General features: G+C 39.9%; 2 protein-coding genes across 14 annotated transcripts in view; one reads left to right on the forward strand and one right to left on the reverse strand.

The window, feature by feature from the left end:
- The window catches only part of ANLN (anillin actin binding protein), a 47,489-nt gene extending 41,815 nt beyond the window's left edge, over positions 1–5,674 (forward strand). For all 6 annotated transcript variants that reach the window (XM_019825699.2, XM_045052614.1, XM_019825698.2 and 3 more), the window contains 3 exons: positions 1,767–1,874; positions 2,713–2,885; positions 4,342–5,674. In XM_019825699.2, coding sequence (XP_019681258.1) covers positions 1,767–1,874; positions 2,713–2,885; positions 4,342–4,465 — 405 coding nt within the window. In that variant the 3' untranslated portion in view covers positions 4,466–5,674. The remainder of the gene's footprint in view (positions 1–1,766; positions 1,875–2,712; positions 2,886–4,341) is intronic.
- Positions 5,675–15,356: 9,682 nt separating this feature from the next.
- Positions 15,357–25,309, reverse strand: LOC111559530 (endogenous retrovirus group K member 7 Env polyprotein-like). Of its 8 annotated transcripts, XR_006594416.1 has the most exons (4): positions 19,673–24,567; positions 18,480–18,566; positions 17,753–18,352; positions 15,357–16,399 (listed from the first exon to the last, which is right to left on the reverse strand). XR_006594416.1 is itself a non-coding variant. In XM_045052617.1 (2 exons), exons 1-2 carry the CDS (start codon positions 17,592–17,594, stop codon positions 16,272–16,274), a joined length of 1,140 nt encoding a protein of 379 aa, XP_044908552.1. In that variant the 5' UTR covers positions 17,595–17,718; the 3' UTR covers positions 15,357–16,271. The 8 variants fall into 8 exon arrangements, 2 of the variants coding, with proteins under 2 accessions (XP_044908552.1, XP_044908551.1); XR_006594414.1 differs by having other exon boundaries at positions 17,753–18,566; positions 19,673–25,247; XR_006594415.1 differs by lacking the exon at positions 19,673–24,567 and having other exon boundaries at positions 18,480–19,658.
- Between the last annotated feature and the right edge of the window lie 534 nt (positions 25,310–25,843).

Genomic DNA, 25,843 nt, shown 5'->3' on the forward strand with positions numbered 1-25,843 from the left:
TGGTGAGTCATTTATACTAATTTTGTGTTTAAGATTAAAAGAACAACATTCCTGTCTTTTTCCCCTGGATGGTTTTGAGCCAGTATTGCCTAGAAAAAGCATACCTTGGGAGGAAAGCGGATAAATTGGGGAGGAGGAAACTAAGGTGGGGTAAGAGGATATATGGTTAAACTAATTAATTTGGGCTAATTAATTAAGCTAACAGACTTCATTCTGTCATGGAAACATTTCTTCATACAAAGTAACTTTCCTCCATGGTCAGAGCTTGTTTTCCTAACTCAAGCCAATTTTTGGTAAATTCACACAAATCAGTGAACGAGAAGAGCATATGTCCACTATCCTAGGGTTGGTATGAGGCTTAGTTGATCCCTATGAAGGTAGAAGAGCCATATGCATTCTAAAGTCAAACACCAATATGCTTCTGGATTATCTATGTTAGCTAGGGTCAGCAAAGTGTGGCTCACTGCTTGTTTTTATAAAGTTTTATTGGAACATGGGCTCATTTGTTTACATATTATCTAGGACTACTTTTGCACTACCCTAGCAGAATTGAACAGTTGTGACAGAGCCCTTATAGCCCACAAAGTCTAACATCTTTACTCTCTGGTCCTTTACAGAAAAAGTTTGCCAATCTCTAATCTTTAGCATTGTTACATTTTACCTTGCCTTGTGCTTTAAAAAATAGTAGTTCCTAAAGGAATTTTTTTTTTCTTTTAAATCAAAAGTAAAGGGGCGCCTGGGTGGCGCAGTCGGTTAAGCGTCCGACTTCAGCCAGGTCACGATCTCGCGGTCCGTGAGTTCGAGCCCCGCGTCAGGCTCTGGGCTGATGGCTCAGAGCCTGGAGCCTGTTTCTGATTCTGTGTCTCCCTCTCTCTCTCTCTGCCCCTCCCCCGTTCATGCTGTGTCTCTCTCTGTCCCAAAAATAAATAAATGTTGAAAAAAAAATTAAAAAAAAATCAAAAGTAAAGACTTTTAATTAGGGCTTATTAGGACTACAATGAAAAAATAGTGAGGTCAGGGGGGCGGGGAGGGGGGGCGGCGAGGGAGCTGCTTTCACTTACACTGTTTAAATAGAAGTACTTTCATAGAAAAGAGCCAGATGTTGTTAGTTGCCTGCTTCAGAGTCCTGACCTTAACCAACATGGCTGCTTCACTCCCTTTAGAATGTAGCTTGCATCTCTAAGGCTTGCGCTCGCCCAAGACATGAGCTGGCCAGCTGCCTGACTACAAGGAGATGCTATGTCAGATGTGCTTGATGGCTGTCAACGTGGGTCTCTGATGTTTATCACAGTAATCCATCAGCATGTATAATTACTAGATGACTCCTTTCTAATCCTGTTTTGTTCTTCTGAATGAATATTAAATGCCTGTCTTTTATATTAAGATGGGTCTAACTTAATAAACTATCAATAGTTTTGTCAACATATAAGGCAGGATATTCTACTCTACAATACTTAGAGCACTTTTCTCTTATTTAAGGAGCATTTGGTTTGGGACACTAGGCTTTAAAAATGTCTAAATTAGAGGTATTAATTTGGGGTTAATGTTTGGAAGTTCTTCAACGTGCTTATTGATGATATTGAAAATCTGGGTCAATTTCTGGATATGAGCAATCAGTGATTTTCATTACTAAGGTAGAAGATGGTAAAAATAATGTAAGTAGATTTTGAAGTATGAAATATGTCAACACATTGAAGTTTAGCGTATAGATTTATCATTTAATTGATTCTCAAGTTTCTCAAGTTAGTGTTTCATTGACTTTTCAGACCATATTTGAAGATGTTAGTGGTTTTGGTGCCTGGCATCGAAGATGGTGTGTTCTTTCAGGAAACTGTATCTCTTACTGGACTTATCCAGATGATGAGAAACGGAAGGTAATATTAATAGTCCTGGTTAGTGGTGAAAGCTCTGACTTTCAAGTAGTTTTTCATACAGAAGTTCCCTCTGGTCTCCACACCCACCCAGATTCCCCTTTGAGTATGTTTACTAAGCCATTAAAAATGTTCTTGTTGTGAGACCTGTTTTTGTGTGTGTTAGTATTTGTGTAAAAGTTTTATGTCTTTTCCATTACCTGTGATTTGACCACTCTTAAAATACCTTAAGGTACATATTTGTCTTTTCTTTCAGAACGTTTCATACCATTGTGTAAATAACATTTTTAGTTAGAAATATATTAAATTCAATTTTGTTTTTATTAATAGTTGACTTACCTAAATCTGGGATAAAACAGTAATGGAAAATCACCACAGGAGTATAGTGATTTTAATTTTGTTTCTGAAATTTGGTAATAGGATTTTATGTGATAAATTGAGTCTCATTTTTAAAGAATTTAATGTTATTGCCAAAGTATTATTATTTATTATCCCCAAACTGGAAAATGGAAATAAATAATTACAAAGTAATGTGTGTTTCTAATTGTTGAAGCTGGTTGATGGGAGTTTATTATACTATGGCTTTAATTTTGCATCTGTGTGAAGTATTCCATAATAAAGAGTTTATTTTTTAAGTTGGCTAAAAGCTCCAGTGGACAGTTTTGGCTTCTACTTTTATGTCCAGAAAGAAACAATAACAGATGTGTTTCTCTAAACCTATTATAATTAAATTTTAACTTTTAAATTAATGGCTTTTTAATTTTGAGTTTGTACCAACTTAAATACTGCTTAATGCTCATTGATGTAAATGATCTTATTTTCTATTAATTTGTTTTTAAAGAATCCCATAGGAAGGATAAATCTGGCCAATTGTACAAGCCATCAAATAGAACCAGCCAACAGAGAATTTTGTGCAAGACGCAACACTTTTGAATTAATTACTGTCCGACCACAGAGAGAAGATGACCGAGAGACTCTTGTTAGCCAATGCAGGGACACTCTCTGTGTCACCAAGTATGTATTAAGCTATAAATATAAATATTTCTGTCCAGTAAGCAATTGATTGCCCACTATGTCATTACCATTTTAAGAAATACCAGAGATGGTCCTAGTCTTTGAAGAGAGTACAGTCTTAATGAGGAAAGAAAATACACACACATCAGTAAGGGAACAGTCTAATAACCAAATTAATATAGTTAAGAAAAGGATGACACTCAATCTGTATCTTAGATAATCAAGTTTTCCATTGTACTCATAGTGTAGCCACAGCAGTTAGCTAATGTACTTTGGGTTAAGATTGAAGATTTTGTATACACTTGAGAAGGCAAGTATTATTTAAAGAGGCTTTACATGTCCCTTCCTTTCCATTCCAAAATGCTCTCAACGAACTCAAGTGACTTACAAAAACAATCTCATGCTACTCTGCAAATTTCTGGTTGGAGATTAATAGAATAAACTGTCGGGAATGAGGGCCAGCAAAGTAAAGTAACTTGCCATGGTAATAGTTGGTAATAAGACACTGAGGATGTAAGCCTAGGTTTCCACAGAGCAGCGACAGAGACTAATGAGTAAACACACTTAGCACAGTCTCAAGTGCATGGAATGAGCTCAACAAATGGTCACTATTAGTAAATGTTGTGTTCTATCTGTTGACTAATAGATGATCAGCTCACTACTTATCCAGTTTCTAGCACCAGTGGGGAGAAATTACAAAGATGCAGAATGAATACAGTATTGAAACCTTCTAACAACTGCTGTTCCTAAAAGAATGATCTGGTTTGTGAGTTAGGGAATTCTCCCCTCCCTCACCCTCACCTGCCTCATCAACTGGTTATTCAATTTGTGGCTAAATATGGGTGCAAAGAAGAGATTCCTGATAGGGACAGAGAGGTCAGGATAGACAAAGTCTTAGAATCTTTAAATGATTTATTGTAAATACCATGTTCTACTAACACAGTACTAACACAAAAATAATAGGAGACCGTACAAAATCATATTATTTTGTGGACACAAAATCATATTATTTGTGGACCAGGTGAGGGTCCACAAGCTGGTGATTTCAGCTCTTGGGGATCCCATGTCTGAGGAATTTGGGAGGCTCCTTAAAGACCTGTGGTGCCTTAGCTCTTGATAGGAAGTGGCCCACACTCAGTGGGTATCCTGTACTACCAAATTGCCCAGGCCAGACCACCTGTACAAGATGGTTACCATCTTTCAGTGTGGAAACTCCATCATTAACCAAATGTGATCAGTGTGAATTTTGATTCAGTTAACCAGTCTATGGGGATAGTTTTCCTTTACTGCAATTGAAAAAGCACCTCACTTTGGGGCTTTTGATTAGTATCTGTTAAAAGATGGTAAAGAGTAACTCATTTTACTGGTTTGCTTAGGCTTTCTTCCACCCTTAGCAAGAGTATAGGGAGGAATGGAATGGAGGAAAAGATCCTGACCTTTTGTTTGTTTCCTGTAGGAACTGGTTGTCTGCAGATACCAAGGAAGAGAGGGATCTCTGGATGCAAAAACTCAATCAAGTTCTTGTTGATATTCGCCTCTGGCAACCTGATGCTTGCTACAAACCTATTGGGAAGCCTTAAGCTGTGGGAAGTTTCTAGGCCATTTAGAGTTTTTTCTGGGCTATATCATAAATATACCTTAAAAGCATCAGATCTGCTGATTGCATTTTATGCTTTAATTACAAGAGGGTATGTGCCAATATTCACTACATATTATGCAGTATTTATATCTTTTGTATGTAAAATTTCAACTGATTTCTCTTCTGTCATTCATAAATGATTGGAAGAAAATTCATTATAGTCAGTTTTGCTAAATCTTAATTTAAAAAAGCCTCAATTTCCTAGAAACCTAATTATTCAGTTATTCATGACAAAATATTTTTTTAAACGTAAGGAATTGTGAGTTGTCTTGGAGCTGTGGGTCTCAAAGTAGAAAGGTCTTCCGGGGGCTGGAGACAGAAACCTCCGACTTGCTCATCTTTTCTCTAGCCTTGGTACTTCTTTCTAAAGTTTGTGATCGTTTACTGATCATGAGATATCTTGTTAGTAGAGTACTGAGAAAACTTCCAAGGGACTTTACAGAAACATTTTTAGTAATGGAGGCAAGAACTTTTTAAATAGCGAATGTACATTCGTTTAAAGCTTGAGGCTGCCTTTAAACAGGAGATGTGGACATAGGGGATATTGTGGGAGATTTGGGGGTTAAATATTTTCTATAGAAGAGTTAATAATCACATGGTTTACATTTACTCAGTTTCTATAGATGCTGTGTGGTGCACATTTTCATAGAGTACAGGCTTTTAAAAATAATTATTTTTGCTATATAGCTAAGACTCCACTTGGCATATCAGTTCTTTCTGCTCCTGTAACAAGAATAAATGTAAATTGAAGAATCTTTGTATAAAGAAAGTAAACTTTACCAAGCTGCTATGGACTAATACTTTGCCTGCCAAAGTTCTTGTCTTTTTTTTTTTTCCCTGTCCAAGCAGGACAGTGTCTAGAAGCACATTGTGAAATCTTTTGAAAAACTATTAAGTCATGCATTACCTTTGAAAGCCCAATTCTTTATTTTATGATAAAGTATTATAAAGCATGGTCACATCTTTTAAATATACTTTGAATTTCTTCTCTGAATTGTTAAAGTTATTGATGATCTCATTTATAAACACTAAATTCCGTCACCTCCTGTCATTTAATTTGTATTCATTCAATGTGTTTTTGTTATGTGTATTATAAAAATATATTTTATGATCTCTTACCCGAATAAATGCTTGCAGAGGACTTAAGGAATCAGTTGTTTACAAAATACTATGTAAATGTGCGGTATAGCTGTTGTGTCCCTAGTCTGTGGGACCTTTTTGGTGTGTGTGGGGAGGGGAGTTTTACTGATAGTATCACATTCATCTTTTTACCTCCAGCCCTGTGCTCCACTTATTATGTGTCCTTAGGGTCTTTGTTGAATGAGCAGGTGGATGAAGAATCCGTTTCTGGGGCATTTCAACAGAATATGGTACTTAGATGTGCATTCGAGGAGGTGCTTAGCAGAAGAGTACTTAGCAGAAACTGAGCGGATAAGTGACATCCCCAGCCAAAAGAGGGAACAGTTTTGATGGGATTGATGAGAGGACCCCTTTTATTTATTTATAGACTTGTACTTATTTTTGCTTTTTGATTGATTGATTGATAACTCCAATATAGTCAACATACAGTGTTATATTAGTTTTTGTACAATATAGTGATTCAGTAGTTCTCTACATTACTCAGTGCTCATCATGACTCTTAATCCCTTTCACCTGTGTCACCCATGCCCCACCCACCTCCCCTCTGGTAACCAGGTTGTACTTCCCTTTGAAGAGGCATTGCCTACCATGGCATAACATTCAAAAGGCAACAAAGAAGTGAAAAGCCTGCCTTCTCCCCTTTGTCACAACCACTTTTACCAGTTCTTGTGTGTCTCCCTAGACTGATTCCAGCCATAATATACAGGCATATTTATATTCCTTTAATCATTAAAAATATTCCATACATGTTGTTTGCTGTAAATTGAAGGGGAAAAAAAAAAGCACAACAGTGTCCCTTTTCAGTCATTCCTTCCCATTTATGTAAAGTTTAGTTTTAGAAGAAATTTAAGATGATTGTGGACTATCAAGTTAGAAATACCAGGTAAACAGGAAAACTACTCTGTCATCTGCCTGCAGGGGACTATGGAAACCATTAGAGTGGGTAAGATCATCCAGGGAGTATGATATGGAAAGAAAAGCAAGAACAAAAGGAACGTGTTCTTTAGGGACAAAGAGAAAAGGGAGTGGCTCATGACAGCCTTCCATGAAAAAACATACAAGAGTGATGACTGGTGAGACCAAAGAAGAATCTTAAGATTCTGACCACAAGATCACAGAGCAGGGTAAAGAAAATGTGAGCTGAAATTTGGAGCAGTTAATTCAATAAAATGATTTCAATAAAAAAATCAAGTTACAACAAAATCTATAGAGGAAGAGAGTGACAGATTTGATCAGATAAAAAATCTCCGCTTGAAAAATGTCTATAAATAAAGTTAAAACGCAAGCATCAGACAAGGAGAAAACATTTACAACATACTTAATAATCAAAAAGTTAATGTGTAAAATTTAAAGAGCTCCATTGCCTAGCTATCACTGAGCACTTACTATGTACCAGGTGATATTCTTGGTGTTTTGCATGGATTATCTCATATAATCTTCACCTGACCTTAGGAAAAATAAGGCGTTGTATGAGGAAACTAAAGCTTAGATAACTTCAGTAATGAATAAACAGGAAAATTCCATTTTAAATGGGTATAACTGGCTCATTGGCCCTCAAATTGGTGAAACTATAGTCAGTGTTGCTGAGAAACAGACTCTTGGTAAGAATAGGAACTGATCGGGGCGCCTGGGTGGCGCAGTCGGTTAAGCGTCCGACTTCAGCCAGGTCACGATCTCTCGGTCTGTGAGTTTGAGCCCCACGTCGGGCTCTGGGCTGATGGCTCGGAGCCTGGAGCCTGTTTCCGATTCTGTGTCTCCCTCTCTCTCTGCCCCTCCCCCGTTCATGCTCTGTCTCTCTCTGTCCCAAAAATAAATAAAAAAACGTTGAAAAAAAAAAAAAAGAATAGGAACTGATAAACCAGCCTTCTTGGATGGCATCTTGGCTACCTACTGTAATCTCTGCTAACACAGGATCAGACTCGTGTGCATCAGAGATCTTATCCAAATAAAGCTTTGCTCATAATTTCAAGGACACAAACAGTCAAGGTCCTCGTGAAGCAGGGAGAGGTCTGCATCACCCTGTGTGCCTCCCAGGTCTTTCAACCCCGCATCAGACACTCTCTCTGGCCCAGGGTAATAGGTAAGATCTCATGTGAGGTGTGTGGAACAGCCCACACAGAGACTTTAGGTGAGGAAACACTGCCATTTTATATGCCATGTATTTATATACTTAGCGTATGTGCCTTTTATCAGGAGTCTTGCCTCAAAGATCCATAAATTCTAAGTTTATTTACCATAAGCTGTCCTTAACCAGCCGCATCCTTCTAAGTGCATTCCACAGATAAGAGATGTAACAAACATCATTAGTCTATTATCCTGGAGCTCCAGTTTCCAGCACATTTACAAGAATTTAGATGTGTCACCTGATTTCTTTTCCTGGAACCAAAGGCCAATTGCTTTAATTCCTTCCTCTCCACTCTCCTCAGATGAACTTGTGGGTGAGGAAAGATACACATAAAAGGGTGATCATTACAACAGTGTTTTAAAGGAAAAGAATTGAGGGACACCTGGGTGGTTCAGTCTCTTAAGCATCTGACTCTTGATTTTTGCTGAAGTCATGATCTGAAAGTTCATGGGATTGAGCCCTGCATTGGGCTCTGCACTGATGGAAATTGATTGGGATTCCCTCTCTCCCTCTTTCTCTTCTCCTCCCCCACTTGCATCTCTCTCTGTCTCTCTCTCTCTCTCTCTCTCTCTCTCTCTCTCACACACACACACACACACACACAAATAAATAACATTTAAAAAATAAGGGGAAAAAATTGAAATAACCTGAAAGTCCATCAACAGGGACAAAAACGAGAAAGAATCTACAAGACCACCAATAGGAAATTATGGTGCATTCTTTCTACAAAACACCACGCAGTATTCAAAAAAAGAAGCAAACCTAGTATGTATACATACACATATATGTGTATATATTTGGAAAAAAATTCCAGAACAACCTATGGGAAAAAGACATATGCCATGCAACATGACACTATGTAACATGTATACATGTACATACCTAGATGCAAATGTGGAAGGAACCACACCACAATTTATACGGGAAAGGGCAGTGGGCAGAGGCTGGGAACAGTGTTGGGTGGAGGAATGCTCTGACTTTTAACTCTAGAATATTTGGTATGCTTATGATGAGAGTATTTTCATATTGCTCATGCACCTGAGCACTTTAGAAATTGAAATCAGAAAGGAACATCCAGTGCCTGGAAGACTGAGTAGAGACCACAGGTTATTGGGTCGGGAAGGGAAAGGCACAGTTGGGACAATAGTTTGCTGAGGCAATGTTGAAGGACAGATAGTTTGGATGGAGAACTGAGTATGTCACTACACTGGTCGGGAAGAGCAGAGGGGCGGGAGGACCTGAGGATAGTGGTCAACAGGAGTGTAAGAGATGAGGGAGGATGAGTGTGTGGAGAGGATGAAGGGTAATCAGACCCAGATGATAGGTGGAGTCCAGACCCCCTCCCAGGAGTCAGCATCTATTTAGGGAATTTGTAAGTGTTGAAGAAATGGGGAGCCCAAACTGCACAGTCATGCAGGACTAGGTGCCGTGTGTAGGGCTTCCTCCTCGTTCACGACATATACTGGCCAGTGGGATATGTGCAGGCCAAACTACTGTCACTTGTGACAACTGCACAGGGGTTTCAAATAGGGAGCCAGAGCATGGCCAACCACAGCTGACACAGAGACCCTGTGAAGACATTTGGGGCAGTAATCTCTAAGCTCCAAGAGAGTTCATACCATAAAGAGTCTAAACCCGAAGAGACTATATACGCCCCTTCCATTTTCAAGCTGACCTCTAAAATTTTTCATTAGAACTTTACAAAGTTGCAGAGGATGTAATTTCCATCACATTAGAAACACTACCACTTCAGATTAAAATTTTCACATTAGTTTTTAAAACCAAATCCAATAGAATCTAAATGCAAGTACAATTTTATCCCTTCCTCCATCGTCAATTTAAAAATTCATGAATAGGATATTTTTGGAAATTTTATAGTGTTCTTTTTGCTTCTGTTCTTTCACATAATTTTATACTAATGTAATTTATATTTTTATGCTTGAGCAAAACGTGTATATAAAATGAAATGGAATTTTAAAAATGTTCCATGACCATAAGATTTTAAATGTTAAAAGGTTGTTTTGAACTGAATTATCATTACATTCATTATCAGTTAACAAATGATCAAAGCTAAAGTAGACATTTGAAAAATTTTAAACATAAAGAGCAAAACTTTGTAGGAAATATGTTCCTTAATGAAATGGATGGGCTTTCCATCAGCCGGCTTATGGATCTATGGATAAACATCAATTCTTTTTGGAATGAGACGTGGTTCAGTACTGATTCTATTTCTCTTTTTCATTTTTATAGAAAACCTAATTAGATAAAAATGAAAGCTTTGTTATTGCAAAGTCACTCAATTCTCGGGACTCTGAAGTGATCTATCAAAAATTATTTTTAATGATACACTCAATTATTTTTAACTGATATAGCAGGCAGAATATATACTGTGCTACCATAGAAAATGAACAATAGCAACAAAATTCAGTGGATGGAACTGGATAGAAGTTTTTCTTTCATATGAAAATCTAGAAAGGGTGTCAGTCTGGGTAGAGAGGTGGTTCTGAACTTGCAGGACATCCAGGGACCAAACACCTTACACCTAGTGTAGCCTAGGATGTGGCCCTTGTCCTCATAGTCAAAGCTAGCCCCCCCTGCATCACTTCCAGAATCCAGCTTTCAGGAAAGGAGAGAGAGGGGAGCTCATCTCTGGTCATTTTAAGATCAAGACACAGAACCAGCACGCATCACTTCTCACACCCTGCCTGCAAGAACTTAATCACATAGCCATCCATACCTTGTTGCTAGGAAAGGTTGTCTTTAGTTGAGTGAGCCCCAAACCCTGCTGGGATGCATGAGCATCTATTACAAAAATGCCCAAAGAGGCATTCAGGGATGACCAGCAGGCCCTACCACTGCTCGAATTCCTTCACTTTTGTTGAAAACAAAGGTATGAAAGCTACCCATCTTGCAAAAGGATTTGTTATCTGCCTCGAGAGTCCAGGAAACCATTATTTGAATTGTCATTTTCTTTTAGTGTTGGGAGATTTTTACATCCCAGGAAAGTGACTGTAGAGAGAAGCATAGTGCGTTTCCTTTGCAAAGCAGGGGAAAGGCAATTGGGAACAGGGGTGAGCGTAGACGAGACAGCTTAGAGGAAGGTGCCTCCCGAAGGGAGGAGTTGCCTCCCTGAAGCAGTTCTGCCTCACTGAAGAGGAAGATGGTGGAACAGTTCCCCTGGAATTATTCAGGGGCACGGCCTCTGAGAAGTCTTCCTGCTGAAACTTTCTATTTTTCTATGTGTTTTAAGCATGTTCGTAGGTGCTCATTGAAGCATTTTTACTATGGTTGCTTTAAAATTCTCATTTGGTAATTCCAACATCTGTGTGATTTTGGTATTGGCATCTATTGTCTTTTTTCATTCAGGTTGAGATTTTTCCTGGTTCTTGATTTTTTTTTAAGGTTAGTTTTATTTATTTATTTTTTTATTAAAACAAATTTTTTTAATGTTTATTCATTTTTGAAAGAGAGAGACAGAGCACAAGCAGGGGTGGGGCGGAGGGGGGGTTGGGGAATGCAGAATCTGAAGCAGGCTCCAGGCTCTGAGCTGTCAGCACAGAGCCCGATGCAGGGCTCGAACTCACCCATCATGAGATCATGACCTGAGCCCAAGTCGGATGCTCAACCAACTGAACCACCCAGGCGCCCCAAGGTTAGTTTTATTTTTTTTAATATTTTATTTGTTTTTGAGAGAGAGAACGAACGTGAGTGGGGGAGGGGCGGAGGGGGACAGAGGATCCAAAGCAGGCTCTGTGCTGATAGCAGACAGCCCGATGTGGGGCTGGTAATCAAGAACTGTGAGATCATGACCTGAGCCGAAGTCAGACACTTAACTGAGCCACCCAGGAATCCTGATGTAAGTGATTTTTAATTTTGTACTATGTATGTTTGGGGTGTCATATTATGAGACTCTGGATCACATTTAAATCTTCTGTGTTAGCAGAGCTCCTCTGACACCAGGCTGGTGGGGAGATGGGGGGATTGTTTCTGCTAGGTGGGTAGTGAAAGTGCAGTTCCCCACTCAGCCTCAGTTGGCAAGAGGGGAGGGGAGGGGCTCCTTGTCAGTGCTGGTGGGGGGAGGGGTGCTGGCCCCTGCTAGGCTTTGCTGCATCACTTTGGCTGGGATGGAGGGCACCTGTTACTGTCCCTCAAATGATCAATACTGACACCCAGAAAGGGAGGGGAAAGCCTTGTTACAACTGGATGGTGGTAAGTAAGAGGTTCTGCTTCCCCTTGGCTTCTTTAGACTCTGGCAGGGAGGGAGAGGGATGCCTCATTACCACTGGGTGGAAGTGGAAGCCTAGGCTCCCCACATGGAGGTGCCTCCTTACAGCTAGTGGAGGGTAGAAGTCCAGGCTCCCCACTCTGCCTTTCCTGGCATGGGTGGTAGTGGGGCCATGTTTTCTTCTGTGGTATTTGGTTAGAGTAGGGTGGTTATTGTCCAAAAGTTTGCTTTCTTTCTAAGTTGCCACTTTTCTGCTCCTTTGTCTAAAGAGAGCTGGCTTTCCTTTGCTGCCATTGGCATTTCTAGGTTGCTTCTCTAGCATTCAGTCCAGAATATATCACATAAAAAGATTACCATCATGTAGTTCCTTGGGTCTCAAGGTCTCTAGATAGGTTTCCTTTTTCTTTCCACCTTTTAGAGCCTTCTGATGTTTGTTTTATATAATGCCTTGGGCTTTGGCTGTGCATAAAGGAGGAATAGGGAGAAATACATCTACTACATCCTGGTTCCACTGATTGAGTTTTAACAGTCTGTAATTTCCAGAGTTCTCGAGCACATCTTGTGGGGCTTAATTATGTTAATTTAAATGATCCTCTCTATATGGAATAAATTTTTTTTCTTTAAGCAATTCTATCAAGAAGTGTCCCAAAGCTGATGAGCTCTTTTAATTACTTAGGCAATTTTGGTAGATTCTAGTGAGGGTGAATATCTTGCCATGTGTTTATTGGCTCTATGTATTTCTTCATTTGTGAATTTCATGTTTGTGTCTTTTGTTTATTTTTCAATTGTCCATATTAACTGATTTATAAGATTATATGTTAGGGATATTAATGCTTGGGTATATGTGGTTAGATCTACAAGCAACTCCTTTATTAGCTGTGCATTCTGCAGCTACAAATTGGATATTCTAGTACCCACCACAAAATCTGTTGGGTACACTAAATAAGACAATCAATGTTAAGGCCTCAGACCAGTAAAAAGGCAAAGAGTAAATCCCTAATACGTGACAGCGATTGTTTATTGTGGAATTAGCAGCCCAAGAAGATCTGGACAGATGCAGACATAAATCTGGTTGGACTAGCTATCTTCCCATCAAGCTTTCTACTCTTGCCCTCTGCAGTTAGAGGTTGCTGGGAATTTGAAAGTGGCTAGAAATTCTCTTGGCAAAGAATAACACTTTCTGGCATTATTGAAGCTTTGTCACAGAGAACATAACCGTAATACTACAATTTTAGAATTGCCTACGTGCAATATAATATTTTTGTGTGTGTTTTCAAGACCTCCTTGAGGAATTAAAACAACTTTTACTTCTATAAAAGGATGCATAAAATAGACTTAATTTGATTTCTTCCAAAAGTTAATTTTTTGTGTGGATGAAGTGATTTCAAAAAAATGACATGTACTTCATAAGATCCTGGAGTTTGGGTGTTGCATATGAGGTCTAACAAAACATGAGGCTCCAGGCTGGAAAGAGGAAGACTAGGAGGGGATAGAAGATGTATCCTTATGAGCATTCTGGAGATGCTGCATATTACCTATGGTTTTGTTCAGAACATTTAGAAATGTTATGTGCCTCTGGGGACTGGTACACAAGGTCCAGTTTGCTTGACTCTGCTTCCCACAGTGCATTTGAAATAAGCATTATAGGGAGAGCATTTTCCCATCTTCTGGTTTCAGATTGTACTGGAAAACTTATAATAAAATCTTAGAATATGAAGCCCCAAACAAAGTAGTCCAAATCAAAGCAAATATTAAAGTCAATGAGAAAAAAGTACATAGAGCTTTCACTGTACCAAACAAAAACTTGTAGAAATGTAGGAATTCTTATGTAAGAAGTCTGAGAATAAAAACTAAAGGAAAAATACAAGCTGATCCAATCATTCACCCACTTTCTGGTTACCCAGTTGAGGAAGGAATAGCATAATGAAAGGGCACACGTTGGTGCAGAACACACAAAACTAGGAGGGTAAAGAAAGACTTGGGTATGAGCTTCTTTTCTATGGCTTAATTCTGTGCGTACCTCATTTCAAACTACTCTGTTGCTCTGAAACTCTGGCTTCCTGATTTGTAAAATGCAAGAAAAGCTCTAGAGGTTTTGTGATGGGAAAAATCTTTTATGATGCTTCTTGACCTGGCGCATGCAGCTGTGAGCCCCTTAATGGAAAGAATGAGGTATTGCTCATTAACCGAGAAGAGGATCAAACACAAAGGTGTGGTACACACGTTGGTGCTCAATCAATGTTTATCAAGGAAGGTGCATTAAACCAATCAAAATCTACCGCTAATTTGAATGTGGTCTTGGATAAAGCTTGCTTGTAAAATTAGCAGACAGCGCTAGATCTGTAAGGGTCTTTACACAGAATTCTACTGTAGCAAAGTTCAAAAATGTGTTTAGCAGTGGCTCACATCCTCCCCTTCTCCCATTTTTTTTCCCTTCCTCCTTTTTTTTTCTGTGGATTAGGTAGGAATTAAGAAAAAGGAACTGGATTCTACATCCAGGTCAACCAGGAGAAAAGCACACAGAATTACTTCACATGAGAAGAAAGGAAAATTTAGAACCCAGCAAGGACAGGAAATTGGGCCGTGGGAAGCTCTTGGAAATAGGCAGAAATCGTGAGAGCACTGGAGGCACCAAAAGATACTTGACTGAAGCCAAATTTATCTCAGTTTTATATGACCTGCAAACCATCACTGACCATTAAGCTTACAGGCACATCTTACCATTCTGACAGTCTTGAGTTCAACCTGAGTGATTCTTCGAATATCAACGCACATCAAAGACAGAGAGAGAGAGAGATTGAAAACAATTTTCACAGGCAAAAAAAGTCTCAGAAAAAGAGACTTTCCTTCCACTTAAACACAAATTGGCTTTTAAAAATTAGTGTTTTTTTATGGCCCCCCTCTTTTCCCCCCTCAAACTCCAGCACTGTCAAATTCCACAGCTCCTGCATAGGATAGTCAATCTGGAAGTGAGAAGTCTTTGGGGCATATTTGTGATGTGCTGAAGCTAATTCTTATTGGAAATTGTATGCATCTGTTCCCAAGTCCGTGTTTAACTGATGTCAGTCTGGTAGCTTGAAATCCATCATGGTGGAGGTGTTTATAAATACCAGGGAGACTGGAAAACACTACAAATAAAAAATCAGGTTCCCAGTTCCCTCCCATGATATACCAACAGACCACTGGACATATCTCTACTCTTGATGGGCAGTGATTTAAGGCTGATGTGCCTTCCTTCAAAATTGATTTTGTTGTTACTGTGGGAGATTGCCGGAGACCAGCTCCAGCAGTCAGGGTTCCTGATGGGATGGGTGGACGTCGGCGAAGGAAGTCACACTTCAGTTTCTGCACATCAGCCTTTATTGTAGGTAGCGAAGGAGTTATTTATCACTTGGGGACCGGAGTCTTAACAGGTGGGGGATAACTAATTCTACATGATAGGCATGAGGCAGGCATGAGTGTACCGACATATATAGTCTAACATGATTATTTTCAGGGAAAGGGGAAGGTACAAAGTTCACAGAAAGTTCCTCAAAGGTTATTTCCTCAGTTTACATAAGGTAGATACAATGAAAAGAAATCTTTAACAATGTCACAAACAGGGTCATTTATCTTATTACAATTCTTGTGTAAAGTTCACCAGGTTCTTAGGGTCATGATAACTTTTTTAAGAAGCTTTACAATGTTGTTGTGTTCATATTGACGCAGTCAGAGTTTTACAATTTATTTATACACATTAGGGTACAGGTTGTCTTCTAATCCATTGTACACTTCACAATGGCAACCTTTAGGATTAGTCATAAACTTAGGACACAATGCATTGCAATATCTTGGCCAGGGGCAACATCTAAACATATCTTTGACTAATTTCCAAGGAACTTTCCATGCAGTATATCTAGTACTAGTAAGATGACTTACAGAATAATATTTCTGATTATAAATGAACCCAATACAAGGTGATTGAAAACCCCCTATCAATTTCCTCTGGCAAAGTCCCCTCATCCCATGATTAATATAAGGGCCCCAATCACTCCACATACACATCCTATCATTAGGATCTAGTAAATATTTTACATATGTCTCCAGTTTCCAGGCTTCCCCATAGGTGAAAAGGAGAATAGAGAGTAAAAGCAAAACTAGCAGCAGGCGGTTTGGCGACGGGTCACTGCCTTGCAGTGATTCCCGAGAGAGGACCTTTGTCCTCATGGCAGCGCAGAATGAGACTTCATTCGGCTGGTCGAGAGAGGACCTTTGTCCTCATGACAGCGCAGAATGAGACTTCATTCGGCTGGTTCCTTCATTTCCCCCTTTTTTATTTTTTAAAGCAAGCAGTTGAACTTCAGCAGTTAGCTTTTGGAGACTTCGGGCGAGGACTTTGAAGAAGACTGGAATTAAGAGGAGACATATTAATAACACTAAGAGAGCCACACCGACATTAATCAACAAAGTGGTCAGTGAGGATCCAGATACCCATGAAGAAAAATTATCATATAGAGATTGTGCTATGCCTTCAGGGGAGAATTCCTCTGAGGCATGATTGATATCTGAAATTTGTTTATGTAACTTACTTAAATCTATGCCCAGATCAGAATGATTCCAGACTCCTAGAATATGACTCTGCACTCTTTCCCAATTATGCTCCGATTCATTTACACGTAAGGGTGTTACGCAGATCCATTTATAATCAGAATGACATCGCAAAGACAATTGAATTTTTAAAGTTAATATTTCTTGTCCAATAGCCATTACCGCTTCTTCAAGAACATTTACTTTGTCATCCAATTTTCGATCAATAATTTCTTGGGTGGTAAGTGCTGTGGTTACGTTTTTCGAAAGTTCATTAGTAAAGTGTGCTGTATGAACTTCCTGTGCGAGGGCGATGGTCGAAACTGTCAGCGATGTTACAATAGTAATAAGCGCTGTAATGCCTAAAATCAATGCTGCAATAAATCTTTTGGGACGCATCAGTGAATCTAATTTTTGGAGAGCCTCTAAACCCGAATTTTCGTGCCAACTGTCTGTAACATTAACAGGAACCATAATGTAAGGTGGCTGCCGAAGCAAAACAAACGCTTTCGCTTTCAGTTCGGGGCGCATACAGTTAGTTAAAATACACTCTTTACAGGAAGTAGTTATAAGTTTTGTTTTTGGGTCCATTATAAAGCTTAAGGAGTACGCCGTTGGAGACACAAGCAAAGCATAAGGCGTCTGCACACAAGTAGTCACTGAATAATTCGCAAAGGTAGTCTGATTATTAGAAAAATAACTTGCAGTTATTGGATGTGAAGCGGCCGTAGCCTGCCAAAGATATTTATGGAGGTAAGTTTGTCCTTTCACTACTGCAGTTAAAACTGGAGCTACCCAGCCGGAAGTAGAAATTCTATTTACATTTATTGGATCGGGTAGAAGAGTTTGATCCCACCCTTTATAATTTGTCTTGTTTCTAAAATAAGGCTTATAATCTGCAAAAGGATCAGGACTAGTCCAATCAAAAATGCGTGTAATCCCGTCCATGGCTTGCAGAATTTGTGGCCGAGTAGAATTAAAATAACAAGAAACCCAATAAGGAGCACTAGGCATAAGTCTAAAAAACTTTTGAGAGCAGTCTGGTAGGCCAAGAGGGTGAGGTAGGTAAAAAGGAGAGTAATTATCGAAAGGCCATTTTCTTACCGGAGTTGCTTTAATCCCCGGTGCTATAAGGCGAACCATTTGTAAATGCCTCTCTTCTGATTGCTTACCTCTCGTAGATGATGATTCAAATTTAGATGGTGGTGGATGGTCAAAAATTATACCTGTGGTTTGGAGTCCGACACATTGTGGAAAGTTTTGGGAGTATGGCCAAACAGTAGGGATAGAAAAACAAATAGGCATAGAAGGCGAAGTTCCCAAGTAGGTATAATTATAATTAATAGTTGGAGTAGTATGAGAATCAGAGTATACGATTTTTGGACCTTCCATAATAACAGTATTATTAACAATAAAATGTGTAGTATTATCATCCCAGGTTACTGGATGAAAGTGAGGAGGATTAGGAAAGAAAGCCCAGAATTGTTCTGCACTACAGGTACTTACTTGACACGCGAGGATTGATAGCATAGCAACGAACAAAACAGAAGGACTGAGTGTGCAGCCTTGGCTTAAAACCAAGTGTTTAGCCTGAGCAGCCAACTTCTTAAGCTGTCCCCGTTTTGGAGGGGGGGCAGCCAAGGTGGCCGCTGTCTTGAGGCGAAAAAGATTAGGTTTCTCCAGTGAGAGCCTTTTAAATTCTGCAACAGGAGGTTTGTCACAATTGCGCCGTTTCCTGCTCTTGTTCATTTCTAGTGGTTACAGGTACTTTACTGGGAAAGGAATTTACATATTTAATATGCCTATCTGGTAACCAAAGTGGAGAATCAGCTTCCTTAGGAAAGACACAAACATATCCCCTGCCAGAAGTAAGCAAAATGTCAGGCCCTTTCCATTTACCAGATAAAAGGTCTTTCCACATTACTGTAGGTTTGACAGTATTTCTTGGTTCCCAGTGTCGTTGCATATTATTAAGATCATCATGTCCTAGATTAACATAATTAAGAACAAATAGAGCATGAGTAAGAATGTGGTGAGGAGAGTTATACTTGAAGTCAGAGGCTTGCAATCTAGATATAAATGTTTTTAAAGTTTGATTTGCTCTTTCTATTCTGCTTTCCATAACAAGTATTGACCACCAGAAAGACAACTCTTAGCTATCTGAGTCCGATCAAAAGGAGTCATCCAATAGTCTGTAAGAGAATCCACTAATGCTAAGGTATAAGGAGCACTGACTCCATAAGCTGAACATGCCATTTTTAGCTCTTTTATGAGTTTGTAGGGAACAGGAGTCCATTGAGGATCCCCAGCCCTCGGATCAGATTCCTTCTGTAGACCATATGTTACTGGAAAACACAATGAGAAGTCTATGTCTCCTGCTTCAATAGCCTGTAACTTAGTTTTTTGCATTAAGGAGACACAACTTTTATTAGGCAATTTCCCTGGAGGTCTAGGGTGATCATTAATTATAAAATCTCCAGGTGGGACATTATTTCTTGAAGATGACTTAAGGGTCAATTTTTCTAGAGGGGGATAATCTTCCCCTTGCTTCTCCATTTCATATTTAATCTCTTTATCAGCTAAATCAATATCATTCCCTTCTTGATCTGAATCTTCTTGGGCTTCCATGGCCATAACTGCCTTCGAACTCGAGGGCATGGTCCCATAGGAGGTTGCAACTTTAGTATCCAACCTGGTACTCTCATGTACAGGATCTAAGGCATCTCTAACCAAATTCCAGAGAGAAAAAGTATCTACAGGAACCTTCTCTGGCCCATGTAAAGTATAATAAGTTTTTAATTGCTGCCCTACCTTTTCCCAGGTTTCCACATTTACAGTTCCCTCTTCTGGAAACCAAGGACATTGTTCTTGCACGAAATGCAAAAATCTAGAAATTTGTGATCCACTTACCTTTATTCCTCTTTGTCTAAGCATATGAACAATAATATCAATGAACAATCGTCTCTCTTTGGACTCTGAGTTACCCATACTTACTTAGTTCTTGAGATCTCTCACTCTATATAAGATAGAGGGGTCTGCAGCACCCTGTCTCAAGCTCCTATTCCACCCCGAAATTACCTTAATATACTTACCCAATTCAGGTCCCTGTTCGGGCGCCACTTGCCGGAGACCAGCTCCAGCAGTCAGGGTTCCTGATGGGATGGGTGGACGTCGGCGAAGGAAGTCACACTTCAGTTTCTGCACATCAGCCTTTATTGTAGGTAGCGAAGGAGTTATTTATCACTTGGGGACCGGAGTCTTAACAGGTGGGGGATAACTAATTCTACATGATAGGCATGAGGCAGGCATGAGTGTACCGACATATATAGTCTAACATGATTATTTTCAGGGAAAGGGGAAGGTACAAAGTTCACAGAAAGTTCCTCAAAGGTTATTTCCTCAGTTTACATAAGGTAGATACAATGAAAAGAAATCTTTAACAATGTCACAAACAGGGTCATTTATCTTATTACAATTCTTGTGTAAAGTTCACCAGGTTCTTAGGGTCATGATAACTTTTTTAAGAAGCTTTACAATGTTGTTGTGTTCATATTGACGCAGTCAGAGTTTTACAATTTATTTATACACATTAGGGTACAGGTTGTCTTCTAATCCATTGTACACTTCACAATGGCAACCTTTAGGATTAGTCATAAACTTAGGACACAATGCATTGCAATATCTTGGCCAGGGGCAACATCTAAACATATCTTTGACTAATTTCCAAGGAACTTTCCATGCAGTATATCTAGTACTAGTAAGATGACTTACAGAATAATATTTCTGATTATAAATGAACCCAATACAAGGTGATTGAAAACCCCCTATCAATTTCCTCTGGCAAAGTCCCCTCATCCCATGATTAATATAAGGGCCCCAATCACTCCACATACACATCCTATCATTAGGATCTAGTAAATATTTTACATATGTCTCCAGTTTCCAGGCTTCCCCATAGGTGAAAAGGAGAATAGAGAGTAAAAGCAAAACTAGCAGCAGGCGGTTTGGCGACGGGTCACTGCCTTGCAGTGATTCCCGAGAGAGGACCTTTGTCCTCATGGCAGCGCAGAATGAGACTTCATTCGGCTGGTCGAGAGAGGACCTTTGTCCTCATGACAGCGCAGAATGAGACTTCATTCGGCTGGTTCCTTCAGGAGATGGAATACCAGGACTCACGATTAGCCAGAAGGGAGATTTTTAGTTGGGAGGTTGCCATTTCAGAGGCAGGTAAATGTTTTGAATGGAATAGCAAGGCTGGTGCCATGGAAGATATTCAGTAAGGAACGTCTGGGCCTAATGGAAATGAAGTGGAGACATGACCTGCTGGTAAGTAATACTGAAGACAGAACGGGCTGGAGAACTGTGCATGTGATATAGCAAAAAACATGTTGATTCCTGGAAAATTCCAGGATTATTTGGTCAGTTTGACCTGGTGGTTTCTGGCACCCCATATGTGGACGTTATGGGGTCACTCTTCTGCCTAGCTAAAATGTGCCAACCTTCAAAATGAAATAGCCAGTTTTACCAGCAAAATGAATTTCTGTGGGGATAACAGAGAAATCACAATTCAGGACATGCAAGCTGTGGCGAACCATAGGCAAGTCCAACAACACAAAGGGAAGGTGAGCTTTTTTTAGGTTTAGGAGGATGCCAGGGAGGGCTGTTCTGAACAAAAGTTCGTTTGAGAAGAACAGGAGCTCCAGGTGGTGGTGGTTGGTGCTTTGTTGGATCTCCCTTACTTTTCTTAAAGGCAGGAGACAAATTCCTATGTGCAAAGTCCCTTTGCCCTCCCTTTTCCAAGGGATTCTGTTTCTTCTTTCTGTTGGTAAGCAGGCTGCAAGGAGTGGTATGTATATGAGTGCCCCCTGCAGGGCTTGCCCACTCTATTTTTAAGTGAGGTTTCACTTATTTTCACAAATGTACCTCATTGTTGGACCTGAGGTGACCAGGAACACCATCTTCCTTTTCTCCATGTCTCTGAAATTGCAGCCATTTCTACACGGACCCTGTAACTGGTGTAAGCAGCAACGATAAATTATGTAGATTTTCTGGGACTTCTTCCAATGGCGACCCAAACATGATTCCTTAGATACATGTGGCTGCACTAGACTGTGTTCTGCACAGTGCACACTTTCTGCTCCAGCTGTTTATACCAATGGCAGCTGTTGTTATGATTTGAACTTCATGTCTTGTTGAGGCTTGGGATGCATCTTTGGGACTCCCCAGACTTCTCCTGAGACTTCTTCCTCTTGAAGTTTGCCGTCTGGCATTCTTCGGTCCCGCCCATTGTTGGGAGGCAGTTCCCATGGCTCTCTTGCATTTCTGTCCAACTTGCACTTCTTTCGCAGGGAGAGGCACTGACTACTTTTGTTCTGGACAGCCCTTTCAAGGATGTTATATAGTGAACAGCCTTGGAAGATAAAGCATCTGCCTCTGGAGCAAAGAGCAAGTTTGCTTGGCATACACAGTGTCGTTCTCAAGTACAAAAAGGAGACTTACTTCTCATTATAAAAGATGTAATTTTCTACGCTAAGGGCTCCTCTCTGTAATGCAATGCAGAGTACTAGCAGGTATTATCTGGCATTCTTTGTGTTACCCTGGGAGCCAGCACAAATGTTGATACTTTGACTAATGTTATTACTATAATAGAGTCCTTTGTCTCTGACCCAGGAGTCCTGTATCTTTTGTCAGCATCCATGAAACTGTGGCAGGCCACCTGGTGAGTGACAGTAGGGCAAATCTCAGACCCTTTACCTACCTGAGTTTGTCTGATCTGCCTCTTGTTTCTAAACACCAACCTGGGGTAAATATGGAGATGCAAGGAAAAAAAAAAGCCTAGATTGTGAGAAGCAATGTTTACTGAGGACTGAAGGACACCCATTTCTAAACACTATCCTCAGAACACGTACTTTTGGCTCTGGGACTTGTACTAAATTGTGTTTCCATTTTTTGCCATCTGCCTATTTTGATGGACATAAGAAAAAACAACGCAAAATTTACTGTTGTAAATATCGTTGGGATAGTTTCAAGGACACCGACTGCAACATCATGCAGTGTCCTTTTTATGAGAGCCCACGGGAGAAATTTGTCTCAGGTATCAGGAAAAGCTGCATTTCTGCTGAACATCTGTGGTGTGTTTGTCCTATGGACACTATAAATCTTATAACTGATTGTGTATTTCTATTGTCCCAGTATCTTGGAAGAATGGAGCCAAATTTGTGATCCAGCTCTTGGAATTGAGGCCAGACAGTATGTATCTGAGAGTACTAAATTTACCCCAGGTTATTTTCTTCACTCCATTTCCTCATTTATTTCTTTTCATATTTTTGCAATGTATGTTATTAAAAATTATCTTAATCAAATTTTAAGGGTCTGATATTTTTATAAAGCTTTTCATAAGACCACATCTCTACCCCTTTCTCCCCCTTCCCATGGCTCCTCCATCCTGTCTCTTTCTCACCTTTGGTTTAAGTTCTGTTTTGGGAAAGATGCTGGGAAGCATATTTATGGGAGCTAACTTGTCCAACAATGTCATTGGTCTACCATCACACTTAACGGGTGATTTGGCCAGTTATAGAATTCTAGACTAGACTAAGTTTTATATAGACTTTTGAAGACTTTGCTCCATTCGCTGCTGGGTTCCAGCTTTTCAGTTGTGTAGTCCAAAGACATTCTGATTCTAGATCCTTTGATGAGGCCCCTATAGTGCACACCCTCTTACACCTCAAATCTCTTACTTAGTCTCTTGCTTTCTTCTGCAGTTATGGGCTAATGTGATTACACTGGCCCTACTTGATAATCCAGGATCATCTTCTTCTCTTAAGACCTGAAGTCCCTCCACCACAGCAGCATCGAGGTTAGCATTTGTATCACTAGGGGATGGAGATCTTATCAGGACACTTTTGGAAATCTGTTTATCACACTCCTCAGCTATATACTGCAACTCTCTTGTTTCCTGAAAATTTCTTTTTTATAGCGTTCTGTTCTTGGGACTTGTGGACAATATCTTCTTTTCCTTTGAGAGTCTTAGTGAGTTTTTTCAAAGTTTTCTTCCTTCCGCATTTCCTATTTCCCTAGGTTTCTTCTTTCGGTTTGTTAGTGTGGGGCTCCCTTTTTCCTTGTTACAGGCTTTCCCCAAGTGTTCAATGTCAATCCGTGGCTATCTGTCCAGGTGTATAACTAACTTCTGAATGCAAACTCTTCATGGAAGGCTCCACCGAGGCATCATCAGGTGGGACATTTCACTGGAGAACCTACAAAGTCAGTATACATGGAATTTTTTTCTAGGACTGGTTCGAATCCCCAGAGAAGGAAGTCCCAGTCTCTTGGTGGAATACCTGGCTCCCAACATGGCAGGGACTGTTGGGACATCTCCAGATTCAATGGACAGGCTTCCCAAGCCCACCTGTTTCTAGCACGTACCTTAAACCTCAGCTCTGCCCAGTGTTTGGGGGCAGAGTCCCTCCTGCTCCCTGTTTTCTAAAAATCAACCCACGCCATTTTGCTGAGGCTGGGGAGGGGATCTGGGGGATCTACTGCATCTTACTAGATTTTCAAGCAATCTTCCTGTTTTCAATTCTGATTTTACTCCAATTTTAAGGTACCTGGTGCTGCCTGTCTCCGAGATTTTGTGAAGTTCTGTGAGGCAGGTTGCTTCCGGGCTTCCTCTCTGCGTGTTTGGCTCTCACCTGTTTTGGGTTGATCTAATCAGCTGCTTTTTTACTTCACTCTCCATGTGCCTTGTGAATGTTTCCTCTCTCATTCACTTTGACCCCGTAACTACATGTGTCTTTATAATAACCTCACTGCTGTAATTTCATGGGCTTCCAGGGGACAGCCAAGGTGAACACATCTGTCCAATGAACCATCATGAAACAGAAAGGGCTACGTAGAGTTATTTATTTATCTATGCATTCATTCACTTATTTATTTTAGCAAAATCCGCACCCAATGTGGGGCTTGAACTCAAAACTCCAGAGATTAAAGTTACATGCTTTACTGACTAAGCCTGCCAGGCACCCTGGCTTTAATTTTTAAATGAAAAGCCTTGAATCCCTTTTGGAATGTGGTAAGGAAAAAAAGACCCAATTCATTAAATACATTAATTAATATTGTATCTGGATCTCTGGGAAGTTACTTAGCTTCTGAAACGAACCTCATTTTCTCATTCGTGAAAATCCAAATAGTTTTGTTTGTAAAGATACAATGTGATGATATTTGAGAGTACCTAGGACAGCACCTGACATGCAGTTGACATTCACTTGATATGCTTGTTGAATCAAGGAATAAAACGCATTCACTCAGAACTAAAAGGAAAAAAATAATACTGGGACTAGATATTGTAAACAGGGGCTGCATGCAGACATGAGATGCCCAAGGCAGATTAGCAATGTGGGCTTTCTCCAAACCAATGGACTTCCCATGTTTGCTCCATATTCATTTAGTTGGTAGGTGAAGGGAAGAAATTGATTTTCTCTTAAAAATATTGTATGTCCCTTTCTTCCAAATTTAGGGCTTATTATTTAGCCTAAATGTAATATAATATTTTAACTTCCTTAGAAATGTCTTTCATTTCACAGTTTTCCCACCACTCAACTCTACAGAGTTATCCATGCCTAATGATAAAGGATAACAAATGAATATAGTTGCAAAATTTTATTAAAAAATATTATGGGGTGCCTAGGTGGCTCAGTCAGTTGGGCATCCAACTTCGGCTCAGGTCATGATCTCAGAGCTTGTGAGTTCAAGCCCCACATTGGGCTCTGTGCTGATGGCTCAGAGCCTGGAACCTGCTTCGGATTCTGTCTCCCTCTCTCTCTCCCTGCCCCTCCCTCACTCACTCTGTCCTTCTCTCTCTCAAAAATAAATAAAAACATTAAAAAAAAAAACCTTTTTATGACTTTCACAATAGCAAATATGTTCCATTTTTTGGTAGATCCTGTATTCTTCGGTTTTATTTTTTTCTGAATCAGTATTTTGGGTGGCGTATTGGAGGGTTACAATATATACAGCAAAGTAGAAGAACCCTCACTCTGTTGACATGTGCCAGAGCGTTGCCTGACTTTGTCCTCATCATATGACTGTGAGCCTATCCACACTCCATCACTGATGGACAGGATGAATAAGTGGCTTATGGGAGGATTTCTTTTCAAATGTCCACTTCTACTTTGGGGGAATTGGAAAGAGCAGGACCGATTATAGTTTCTAATAAAGCAAGGAACTACATGAAATATCTGAGCTAACTGGAACCTTTCCTCCTACTC

This window comes from Felis catus, chromosome A2, assembly GCF_018350175.1.
Source record: "Felis catus isolate Fca126 chromosome A2, F.catus_Fca126_mat1.0, whole genome shotgun sequence".
Taxonomy (NCBI): domain Eukaryota; kingdom Metazoa; phylum Chordata; class Mammalia; order Carnivora; family Felidae; genus Felis; species Felis catus.